The sequence below is a fragment of the Aristolochia californica genome, unplaced genomic scaffold (assembly GCF_029961685.1).
Source record: "Aristolochia californica isolate CCGP_79_NKW_82.1479 unplaced genomic scaffold, dmAriCali1.0.hap1 SCAF_10, whole genome shotgun sequence".
NCBI classification, from domain to species: domain Eukaryota; kingdom Viridiplantae; phylum Streptophyta; class Magnoliopsida; order Piperales; family Aristolochiaceae; genus Aristolochia; species Aristolochia californica.
This window is the reverse complement of record NW_027181771.1, coordinates 2,929,327-2,941,741: the sequence shown is the minus strand read 5'-3', so window position 1 is coordinate 2,941,741 and position 12,415 is coordinate 2,929,327. Positions and strand designations below refer to the sequence as shown.

The 12,415-nt window shown below is 37.4% G+C and overlaps 3 protein-coding genes across 3 annotated transcripts; 2 read left to right on the top strand and 1 right to left on the bottom strand.

Annotated features, from left to right (window-relative positions):
* The first annotated feature begins 5,622 nt into the window (after positions 1-5,622).
* Positions 5,623-7,738, top strand: LOC137940411 (rho GDP-dissociation inhibitor 1-like). Its single transcript, XM_068785465.1, has 5 exons — positions 5,623-6,293; positions 6,389-6,455; positions 6,847-7,065; positions 7,188-7,312; positions 7,437-7,738. The coding sequence occupies exons 1-5, from the start codon at positions 6,030-6,032 to the stop codon at positions 7,515-7,517; spliced, it is 756 nt and encodes a 251-aa protein (XP_068641566.1). The 5' UTR covers positions 5,623-6,029; the 3' UTR covers positions 7,518-7,738.
* Positions 7,739-9,326: 1,588 nt separating this feature from the next.
* Positions 9,327-9,647, top strand: LOC137939702 (putative lipid-transfer protein DIR1). Its single transcript, XM_068784863.1, has one exon. It carries the CDS (start codon positions 9,327-9,329, stop codon positions 9,645-9,647), a length of 321 nt encoding a protein of 106 aa, XP_068640964.1.
* Positions 9,648-9,986: 339 nt separating this feature from the next.
* LOC137934750 (uncharacterized) lies at positions 9,987-11,207 on the bottom strand. Its single transcript, XM_068779277.1, has 5 exons — positions 10,840-11,207; positions 10,652-10,763; positions 10,450-10,531; positions 10,259-10,310; positions 9,987-10,186 (listed from the first exon to the last, which is right to left on the bottom strand). Exons 1-5 carry the CDS (start codon positions 10,969-10,971, stop codon positions 10,043-10,045), a joined length of 522 nt encoding a protein of 173 aa, XP_068635378.1. The 5' UTR covers positions 10,972-11,207; the 3' UTR covers positions 9,987-10,042.
* Positions 11,208-12,415: the final 1,208 nt, after the last annotated feature.

Below are 12,415 nucleotides of genomic sequence, written 5' to 3'. Positions count from 1 at the left end.
GTCTTCAACTCTAGTGGTCCCTTCTTGTGTGACCTCTAGTTTGTCCCAAATTTCTTTTACAGTCTTGCATGTGGAGACCCAATTGAACTCGTTTGGTCCTAAGGCACATAACAATAAGTTGATGACCTTAGAGTTTGTTTTGAGTTGCTCTTTGTGACAAGAATGCCCTTTTTCTAGCTTTTGTGCCTCAAATGGGTCATTCTTAGTTACGTACCAAATGTCCTAATCCATGGATTGGAGTAATAATTTCATTCTTACCTTCTAATATCCATAATCCACATCGTTAAATAGAGGGGGAAGATTGGCAGATTGTCCTTCAAGAAGGAGCATTATGTCTTGAGATGTCATAAAATCAAGATTTGATTTCAAATATCTAAAGCCTGCTCTAATACCAATTGTTGGGTCATGTGGCTTTTCAAGAAGGGTGGGGGGCAGTGTTGAATTTAGGTTTTCAAATTTTAAATCTAAGTATAAAAAAATTAAAACAAGATAAAAATGCCTTACAAGTAAAGCAAGAATAATTCACACATTACAATGAACACCAATTTTTTTTGTTATCGATGTTCCCCTATTGGTTTTCACTGTCCAATAACCCGTGCTTGGGAAATCCACTACTATAAGGTCTATTAGCTTAAAATTTTACAAGAAAGGGATTTTGGCTCTCCTTCAAACTACTTGTATGTTCAAATACACAATTTACTAGCAATCTCTCTTGAGATTGAGCTAGATTCTAGTTCTAGCTGGCACTTCAATCTAGATTCAATATTCTAGATGAACCTATCAAATAAAATCAAAAGACTCAGCAAAAATAAAAAGCTTACACCCTTTTGAAGATTGGAGAGACAACTTTGTCTTTCAAAATAACTACGCATTTACCCACACTTCGAAATGATTTGGAGCTTGTCTAAGATGAATCCTAGGAGTCAATTTGAAAGGAATGGTGAAGATATGCAAAAAAAAATGCCTTCTCTCTCTCGAAAATGAACTTAATACGAAATTTCAAGATGGAATGCCTAAAATGCTCATTTACTTCTCAATTGAACATTTGGTGGGGTAATTATAAGTTCTCCAAGTCAAACTAACTATTTTTACCTGTTTACAAAAAAAATGTCCTGACATTGATCGATCAAGTCAAAGTGAATGATCAATCAATCGTGCATAAAACCTATATTTTTGTTAGAAATAGCTTATTGATCGATCAATATTTGAAAGTTGGTTGATAAAAATACATTGATCGATTAATGCAATAGTGACTGATAGATCATGCTTTGCAATTCCTATCAGTGCAATACAAGTATGATTGATCAATGTAAGGAAATTGATTGATCATGCTTTGTGTCCCTAAATGGCATTGTTCTACTTGATCGATAATTGTTATAGTGTATGATCGATCATGCTCTATAAATTTTGCATACCTGGACAAGTATGATCTATGAGTCCAATAGTGGATGATCAATCATGCTTTATAGCACAATCTGATACAGTTTTGGTTGATCGATCAATGTACATGTATTGAACGAACATGCTTTGTAATTCTTACCAGTGCACACTCTAGTTGACTGATCATTGGAGATCAATCCAATGCTAACTTTCAGAATTGGCATACAAAGCATGAAAGAAGTGATTCTTAATTGATTCTAACATATTTTAAGGGATGGTTATGAATGCATAAAACATGTTGAAGATGCCAATTACCTAAGGGGGGGGTAGTCAACATGAATCAGGACATGAACTTTGGCCACATTACTCAGTTCATGTCCTGAGGTTGTTAGTGGAGCGTCGGAGTTCAAGTCATGTACATGACTAACATGACTCACGAGATCATGTCCAAAGCATAAACGAGGGAAAAGCACTTTCCGCCCAATTTTGAGAATCATGTACATGAAACGAGCGCGCCCCTCTCTTTGCCTCACACCCTCTCTGTGAGTCTACTCATTTCCATTTCCCACACCTTCTCTCCCCGAGCTCTCTGCTCCCTCTCTCGTCTCCACCGTCCCTCTCCGGTCTCCCTCTCTATGGCCTCTCCCTCTCGACCTCCATTGTAGAGTACGGGAGACCAAGAGGCTCTGCGACGGAGGTCAAGAGGGAGAGGAGAGGGAGGGAGGCCTTCCTCCCTCGGCGACGACTTCTCTTCTCTCTCGGCGTCCCACTCCCCTCCCCCCCCCCCCCCCCCCCTCAGATCGGCCATCCTCCCTCTCGACCTCCGTCACAAAGCACGGGAGGTCAAGCATCTGTTACAGAGCTTCTTGGCCTCCCTCTCTTCTCCCTCTCGGCGTACCATCGGAGCGCCGCCTCTATCGGTGTTGCCCACCGCCGTCGCCGATGTCGTTGCTCGCTGGCTCGCCGCTGAGGAAGACGACGATGGTTTAATTTTTCCTAAGTTAGAAAAAATTAAACTATCGTCATAAATATCATTAAGTTATATTTTTAATTTATAAAATAATTATTTTTATATATTTAATATATTTATTTTATTATTACTATATTAAAATAGTGATTTAATAGTCATAATTAAAATATTGTTCAAATAAATATTTGATAAATTATTTTGGTTTAATTATCCGATTGCTATAATTAATTAAACCAATGGTTTTAAATTTTGTGACAATATGTTATTAATGAATAATACATAAAATATATTTTGTACAAATATATAGTGTGTTAAAGTTATGATTAGATCAATTTTTTCTCTTAAATCATTCATTTTTAGGTTAAAGTATATCATATCTGATTAGTAAATTAATAACTCAACGTTTTACTTTCATTTTTGTTATTTATAACGTTATTTATTTATTATTTGTAATTAATCATGTGCGTATTTCATTAGCTCATGTAATTACCATATGAATGCACAATAAAATATCTAATTCAATTAATAAATATATTAATATATTTAATTATACATTAAATAACTTATTCGTATAGTAATAATGGTTGTTTTACCTAATTTGGGGTATAAGGATTATGTTGTAATTAAGTATTTTATAAGGGTTTAAGGATTCTCTTGTTTTTAACTTTTTTCTCATGTTGGGGCATTAACACTGGAAACTATTTTCTAGTGTACATGAAGTCGTCAATACTAACACCAAGTGCAAAGTTGAAGTTCATGTACATGACTGACATGATCTTCATGTTGGAGATGAACATGAACTTCAAAAATCCATTTTGTTGACTAACCCCCCTAAGTGTCCAAAAATTTCAAGTTATACCTCAATTTTGAAGTCTTGGGGTTGTTCTAGTTACATGTATAGAGTCTTGAGGTTTTCTAAGTAACTTGGACTCTAGTCTTCAGTTCTTTATTTCTTATTTTTGTGGGTGTTTCTTCCTCTTGACACGCGATTGAAACTTGTAGTCTTGATTTGACTGTTTCGGTTCTTTTGCATAGACCTTGGTTTTTGTGTCTATTAATGGATATGCATATGAAATGCTTAATTTGTAATTTGTTAGATCAATTAAGTTCTTATTATCATCAAAATATGGATGGGAGTCAACACTGTCAATATTTGTATCTCAATTATTTATTCATTTTTTTGCGACTCTTATACAAGAGTTTCAAATTTTTTATATAGATAGGATGAAAAAAGGTTCTTTAGTTTTTTAAAATTTTATTTTTTGGGTGCATCATCCGACTAATGTTCACTAAACTTTGTAAGTTGAGACATCTCATGTATTGCCCAATACACCCCTTTTCGAGGGTCTAATGTTTTAGGAGAGCTAAAAAGGGGGTATCATCTTACCCTTAAAATGTTTGTATTAGATGAAAATATTATGTATTTGTCAACTCATCCCTTTGTATTTTTTTCTTCTTAATTAGATTTAACTAGACTAAATATATTTGAATAAAAATTATTACAAAATACAAATAAAATATAAAAATCAGTTTTTATGTTATTTTAATATTTTATACATTTTTAATGACTTTGCAAATTATATCAAGATATCTGACTTATTTTGGTTGAAGCATAAAAAATATTTCTGATTTTAGAAGCCCTAATATAGGGCTGATGGAGAAAGCTACATTTTTTGAATATAATCTAGACCCTGACTTCAAGTTAAACCGACTAGGCAAGACAAAGTTTTTTGAACATTATACAAAATTTTCTCAAGTAACTTATGAAAACATTTCATATGAAGAATGCGATAAAAAGTTGGGTACAACCGAGATTAAAAGTAGGGTAAACTACACTAACCCATAGAAAAAATTACAAGGGTCTTTTTTATAGTGGGGTGGGGTGGGGGGCTTTTGTTATAGTGTGGAGTAAGGACTTAGTTGTAGGGCACCCATGGTTAGGTAGTTCAAAATCTATCCTAGACTTGCCATACAATCTCTTCTTAGAAACATTCCTCATCCTTCCCTAGTTCCTTGATTTTAAAATTGATTTACAAAATTAATTATAATTTCATAATTAGATAATTATGTATATTATTTCTAAGAAAAAAAAATATATATATATATGAAAATTTTCTAGGAGTAGCAACATTTGCCCCCAACTTATTTATTCAAATGGAACGCTTAAATAAATCATCCCACTTCGATAAATTTGAACTATCACCCAATCAGACCCGATTAGACCCGATTACTATGTCTCGTATTTTTTCCTCGTTAAAACAACTCGTAAACCAATAAAATCTTTTATAATTAAAGTTAATTTTTTTCTTATCATCTTTTATCAAATTCTGATATCTTTTTTTATCTATTAGATTTTTAAGTGGGTTTATTTTAACCCAAACTTAAAAAATCAAAGTTTGTGTGAACATCTCTAGCTTGTTTTACAAGAGAGTTGGGTTCAAGTCTACCCATGTCACAGCTACTTTGTCAACCCAGCTCCTACCTAACCCATTTGTCACCCCTCACAATTTTTTAAATGTGAATTGTTTCCCCAATCATCAAATCATTTTAGCAACGGATTTAACTTTAGGCCAGCAAGAAGAAGAATCCAAAATACAACTTTTAGAGGGCTTGTCCATAGAGGGCTTGTCCCCTTGCCAAGTTCTTCTTCTATTATTTACTCTAATCAAATCAAACACGATTCTCGAGCTTCAGAGGAACATTCCCACAATCCCATCTAATGTCAGTTTAGTATTAAGAAAATGGAACTGCTGAAAAGTTGCAGTGACGTGAGAAGGAAGAAGAAGAAGGAATGACGGTTTGTTTAAACAGAATGGCCTCAATTATGAGATTAGTTTCCTTTTTCAAGTCAAATTCAATTCTGTTTGTGGGTTGATTTATGAGCCTCCCACCGCAATCATCTGCGGAATTCTGCGTTAGGCGCAGCTTTTGTCCACCCAATTCTAAGCTGTACTGGAATTGAGATACTCTTCTCAAAGTCGTGGCCTGCGTGGACACAAGTCTTCTTCACAAGTCATGACCTTCACGATCTCATCATCTTCTCTCTTAAACTCCATTTCTCCCTTTTTTGTCATAAACTCTTGCTGCCGGAAGACCATTTCCATCTTTGTCAAGACACTCGGTCTCAGCTCTCTTTCTCCAAGGACAAAGCCTCTTCGTTTCTCTTTCTTTTTCTTTTCCTAGAATTTAAAGAATCAAAAGACAAGATAGCTTCCTTCTTGGCTTCTATTTGGGGATTTTGGAGCCATTCAGTTTCTTTTGTTTGGAAGTCTAGTGGGTCTGTTGTGGAACTTTGTGAAGATCTTGCTTTCTTCGATTGATGATTAGTTAGCTTGATATTGAATTCTGTGCGTCGGGGTGAAGTAGAGCAGTCAAAAAGTCCCATCTCTTTTCTCCTATCCGTCTTCCACGCTGGGATTCTGAGCTCTGTGGGTTTCTGTGATTTTTCAGTTTCTTTTTCTTTTTTTAAAACTTTCTTTCAGAGAGAGGCTTTTCTGAGGCTTTCCTGGTTTCCCCTCTTCACAGCTCTTTTCTCCCTGTAACTGGTGTTTCCAGTTAGTCAACAGTTCTCACCCACCCGGTGCTCTTCTCGAGTCCTGTCCTTTTCCTTTTTCTTATTCTGGTTTTGCTTTCTGTTGAGCATTGGCTTTGCTGGTGTTTGAAATTTCATGGTTTTGTGATGTCTATGACCATCGGAGCTGTCTCTAGTTCCAAAACGATGGGATTTGATGCTAGAAAGCAGAGCCCTAAAGAAGAAAATGGGGTTCCGTATGGTACAGCTTCGGAAGGATTGGGTGATGACCCAGACAAGTACGACGGGCAAATGAGTGAGGTCTCCTGTGATGCTACAGAGGAGGAGGAAGAAGGTGAGGAAGGAAAAAACAGTAAAAATTTTGTTTTGGGGCCTCAGTTCACTCTCAAAGAACAGCTAGAAAAAGATAAGGTAAGTAAACTCCTGTATTCTTCAAGTGTTCATTCTTCTTTTTTCCTGAACTCCTCAATAGTCTTCCCTGTTTCCAATGATGCTTGATACTTCAGGAAGACGAGAGCCTGAGAAGGTGGAAGGAGCAGCTTTTGGGGACTGTAGATTTGGAAAGCATTGGAGGTACACAAATTCCTATTCTTTTCATGTCATTGTTGTTTCGTACTTCTCATCACTTGGATTTCTCTTGGGTATGTTGTTAAGCTCACAATTTGAAAATTTCACATGTCTATTTTGCTCTGCGATGATACTCTCATATTCTTGTTCTGTTGACTTGTTCTAAGAAAAAAGAAAAAGAAAAGGGAAGTTTTGATGAGGGAAAACTACCCTTTTCATTTCTTCTTTAATTTGCTTCATCTTCACTTTCAAATAGATCCAAGCATTAACTGCTTTCAGTATTTTAAATGTCTCCAGATCTTTTCTTCCTACTTTCTCCAACTATTCCAATCATTGATATTGGCCCTGTTTGCATTTAAAGAACACAAAGCTTAGTCACTTTTTTGACATTTTGCAGAAACTCTGGAGCCAGAAGTAAAGATTCTTGGCATTTCCATTCTGTCACCTGGTAGACCAGAGCTTCCTCTCCCCATTCCTGAAGCTTCCAATTTTAAGGGCTTGTGGTTTACTCTAAAAGAAGGCAGCCATTACAAGTTAAAACTCACCTTCCGAGTCAGTAACAACATTGTCTCAGGTCTCAAATACTCCAACTCAGTCTGGAAAACTGGTGTTAAGGGTAAACAATACATAACTCTTCCTTGCAACCATTTCAATTGTTTCTCCAGTTCATAGATCCCATCAGAATTCTTGGCATCTCTGCTCTGAATGGTCTGGTTGAAATGGGTTTTGTTGTTTCAGTTGACAGCAGGAAAGAAATGCTGGGGACTTTCAGTCCACAATCAGAGCCTTATGTGCATGAGCTTCCTGAGGATATTACCCCTTCTGGCCTTTTTGCCAGGGGATCATACTCAGCAAGAACAAAGGTAAATGGGCTTACATTCATTTAAAACTTCATTGTTGCGTGTACTTATGACCTTCATTTCTGGGTTTTCTTTACCCTGTTTAATTGAATTTCAAGCATTGATGTTGTCGTAAATCTGTTCTTAGTTCCTTGACGATGATAACAAATGCTACTTGGAAGTCAACTACACATTCGATATTCGGAAAGAATGGGCAAGAAGCAGCTGAAACCTGTATATCCATCAAAGCAGGAGAGGAGTCGGACAGAACCACCATTTCTGTGCCTCAGCAGAAGAAGGAAGAACTGATAAATCCATCTGGGCAGATTTAGACAACTTGGGAAGACATTCTTTCTTTGGGTTTCATTCAAATCTCAGATCCTGTACCTGTATTTGTTCTCACACTCATTTGTAAACAAATAAATTACCAAAAGTTTAAAGTATTTTTTATTGGAAGTTATTATTTTATTTTGGGCAAATCGTTTTCTCTGTAAAGTAGTTTCCTAGGGTTTAATGGTTGTAGGGATAATTAATATTATTTAAATTATAACTAAGGGTGTTATGATCCCGGACCTTTGATCTTGTGACTCAGCGAAGGGAGAGGTCGTTTAGAAGATCAAAGGCTAAACCAAGACGTCCTGATTTACCCGGACGACCTATGATGGTGAGAAGGTTATGGAAAACGGAATGGAAGAGAATGCGAATACCAGGTTCGTCGAGGGGAGACCTGTACCCTTGGGTTCGTCAAGGAGAATGCCGATCCTAGGGTTCAATGAAGGAGAACGCCGATCCTGATTTTTTATTAAAATTCTGCATATCCCTTCTTCCCGTCTGTGTGTCCTCTTTGAACCTTACATCGCAAGAGAGTTTAATGGTAAAAATTACAAGAATGTCATCATGGCTAAAATACTCCTAACGCTATACTTAAACAAAGTAAAATAAACCTACTGAGCTATTAACTCATCCGAGTCGCCTCTAGATGACTCGTCCGGCTATCGAGTCCACAACATGGGAGATGAATTTGTTATAACTACTCTCCTCTTGTAAATTAAACATGGTATTAGAGCCCATTCATAGAGACAATGAAGAGCTTATTTGATCCTTATTGATTATTAATTTTAGTTTTTTGTTTCTTTTCGCCTTTGTAACCTTATGAGCTCATAGCCAATAAGCTTCTCTTGCCATTGTTACTTCTTCCTCTTCTTATTCCTTCAAAATGCATGTTCTAGGTTTGTATTGTCTATTTTTTTTGAAAAAAAAAAATTGTTATTCCATTTAGCTCTCCCTCACTTTGAACTTTCAATTTTTAATATTTACTTATGGACTTAATGTTTTTTCTCCCTCTATTTACATCATTAAAATACAAGTAAATACATAAGAAAGAGAATAATGAAGCCAAAATATAATTCATTTCATTGGTTTATCAAATATATTGCGCAAAATAAGTAAAAATACAAAACAAAATGAAAATACAAATAATAGTGATCAACTGCAAATAGGACAAGTGGCTAGAGTCTCCTCAAACCTGCCCATTTGAGAACCCCTAGGGCCAGCAAAAAAAAAAAAAAACCGCATGTGACCAGGGACAATCCCCTCCAAGAACCTGGCGGTTGGCGGTCTATATGGAACCCTATGGAAAAGAAAAGAAAATAAAAGAAATAAGAATTGAACTATTATTATTCCTGAAAATAGTAAATATAAAGGAGAATTATTTATTTTTACTAACTATTTTTTAAATAATAATAATTAAATTCTCTTTTTTTTTTAATTTTCTAAGGTTCTAAGCTCCCAAGAGCTGTATGCGGTGCTGCTACATGAACCTATCGTCGTCAACCAACTCCCTTCCACTGACTACCTGATAAAACAATAAATCGAGTTCCAGTTGAAAGTCCCGGAACGCTGTCCAAGTCTCAGACCAGAGTTTCTTCCCTTCCCGAGAATTTCTTCTCCCAAAGAGACCAGGGGACTCCTCTCCTTCTCCTTTTAAATAGAGGAATCACCATGCGGTTTCATCACCACAACCACAGAGGCAAACGAAATGGCCATGGCCATGTCTAGCATCGCTTCTGTCACAGTTGTGGTGATACTGCTCGTGCTCACTGCCTCTCAGGGTGGCGAAGCCATGACCCTATGCAACATGGACGCCGCCCAGCTCGCCGAATGCCTTCCTGCAATTCGCGCCCCCTCGCCTTCTCCTCCTTCAAAGGGTTGTTGCGATGTGATGGGAACTGCCGATCTCCACTGTCTCTGTGGTTACAAGGACTCCTACCTCCTCCCCTCCTTCGGCGTCGACCCCAAGCTCGCCATGGCTCTGCCTCGCAAGTGTCTTCTCACTCCGCCACCGGAGTGTGAAGGTTAAATAAACTGATTTTCGTTTGAGAATCTCTCCACTTTCTCCATTTCCCAACTTGAAGTTAGCGTATTTGTGTTGTAAAAGGAGGCATCTTGCCTCAAATTTTGTGTCGGAAGTATCGAAGATGTAGTTCTCATTCTTATATCCAATATAAATCTACTTGTTTTGTGGCTTTTATATCATTAAAATTTGTCATTCGTTGGCATTTTCATATGAATTACTGGGAAAAAAAATCCAGAAACTAGACAGCAACTCTCTGGTTGCAGAGGTTGTCTTTGATCACAAGATATCTGCAATATTAAGCTTCCTTGTTGCGAAATGGAAAACTAATAACATTTGGGTCTATTTACTTATTACATTGAATTTTTGGAGATCGTATCGAAAGGGTATCGTCCCGGGCGTCAAGGAACAAGTTTTTCGACTAGTAAACAGGAGATGGTGAAGATCAAAAGACTGAGGAAACCATAAGTGAGTGCCTTCTGCTTCTTGCCTTCGCTTTTAAGAGAAAATTTGTCTACGAGTGGCATAAAAATTTCTACCAGTTTCTGCAAAATAAGAGTTTCCGTATCAGAGAGAGAAGAGAGCAAGAGAGAGAGAGAGAGAAAGAGAGCTCATACCGATTGGAGGGGTCCAAAATATTTGAATGGTTCTATAAGAATCCTCATGTCCCTGTTCGTTCATGTAGAGTTCCATCAGATTCAGCTAAATGAGAAAAGAAAACTTTCGAAACAAGAAAGAAAAAAGGATTAAAGTTCTCCAAATTCCCAATGAACTTGTTTAAGGCATCTGAGATTCTGAATTCTCTCACTCTATAACTAACTTCCCATTATACTGATGAGTAGTATAGAAGCCGTATCCTGTCCCAAACGGCATAAAGGATTCCTTCCAATCTGCATTCAAATTTTTAACTAAGACTGAGATTTCGAGCTAAGAATCAAATTTCTGTTTCGGAAAATCCAAACTTAGAAGAAGAAGAACTCAAAAGTTTGCTAATGAGAAGATGAACAAACCCAGATGCCATGTAACGCCAACTTGAGGTCCGCTATGCGACGTTGGGTAAATTACAAAATTGATGCTTTTCCCCATAGAGCTCATCAGCGAAGAGAAGAACTCCAACACTTGCTACAAGAAATAGCAGATTCTATATTACTGAAAAAGGTTTCAGTCATCTACGGAGATCATTCTGCTAGTCACTTACCTCTTTCCCATAGAAATCATGCGTCAATGACATGAAATTCAAAACCATTCTGCACTCTTCACCTATAACCTCTGATAGTTCTTGTAAATCTCGATTTTTAATGGCAGTATAGAGCTTATGTACTGCTCCCATTGCCGTGTGATCCTCCCCTCCCAATCCGTTGCCAGTATGAGCTGATCGCACAAAACCTCTCTGCGATACGAAACTCCGCTTGATTGTCGACGAGGAATGAAGAGGTACAGGTGAAGGAACTATTCGAATGCATTGTCTGCGTTTACTGTTCTGATTCACCGACGAGATCACCTTAATTCTGTCTCTAGAACCGTAAAAGATGTGGGGGGCTGGTAGGGTGTTGTTGGTAACTCTGACGGAGGTGGAGCAAGACAATGCCATTGTGAAAGGAAAAGGAGTTTGCTTCAATGGAGGTCAATTTCATGGGATCAAAAGGTTGAAGATAACTGGAGCTGTGGCAGGTGGGTGTTGGAAGAGAAAAGGATTACTTCCATGCAACATTCTCAAGATAGGCATCTTTCAACTATTTTGACAAGGTGATAAAGATGCTTCCTTGTAATCAGAGTTAGGAATTCCAGTCTCTTGAATCCTATTTTATGACTAGATAAGATTAATCTTCATATAGTAAATTCAAGGCCCTGTTAGTGCCCTTTGTAAGCTGGGTAAAAGGAGCCAAAAGTCGTTAGTGTGCAGCATAAGTGCAGGGGAAAGTTAAATACAAATGTATTTCACTTTCCCCAGTTTTAGGCATAATAGGAGGGAAGTGAATTCAGAGGGGTCGAGCTTTAAATTCACTTTCCCTTTCTCAATTACATCGTGCTTGGGCTGTCAGGAAGGAAGGCTCTGTCGAATGAGGGCTTCGGAGAAAAAAAAATTTCTCTTGCTCGCTCGCGACCTTCTGCGATTTCAATCGCCCTCTATGCGACCTGTCTCCGACACTCGACTCCCTTCCTCTAGTCGTCCCCAGCACCAACGACTTTCGGCGACTTCTCTCCCCTCTCTGCAACCTCTTCGGCTTCTTTCTTGCTCGCGACCTTTGGTGATTTCAGTCGCCCCTTCTGCGACCTCTCCCGGCGCTCGACTCTTTTCCTCTCGCTGTCCCCTACACCGACGACTTCTCTCCCCTCTCTAAAAACCTCCGTTATTCGTTCCACTCGCTGAGTGAGGAAGACGAGCTACATCAACTTGTTTATGTTCTGTTTTATTTTTTTTATAATCTCGTTTTTCTGTTTTTGATTTTATATTCATATTTTGGACTTTTTCATTATGCAATACTTAGTATTTAATTACTTTCCAATTATATTCTTTAATTATAAAGTATAATTAAAACTAATAATTTATTTTTATTTTCTTTCGTTCCTTTTAAAATAATTTTAATTTTGTTTGATGTTTGGGTCAAGTGGAGTTTCTAAACACTCAACCTAACCTCGAGCCATATTTTTAAGAACTCAACTTTACCCCGAACCCTTAACCTGAAACCCCTACTTCTAATTTGACAAAAAAAAAGGCTAAAAAATGGAACTAGATCCATCCTGTTCCCCACCCTAATTTGACAAATATTTTG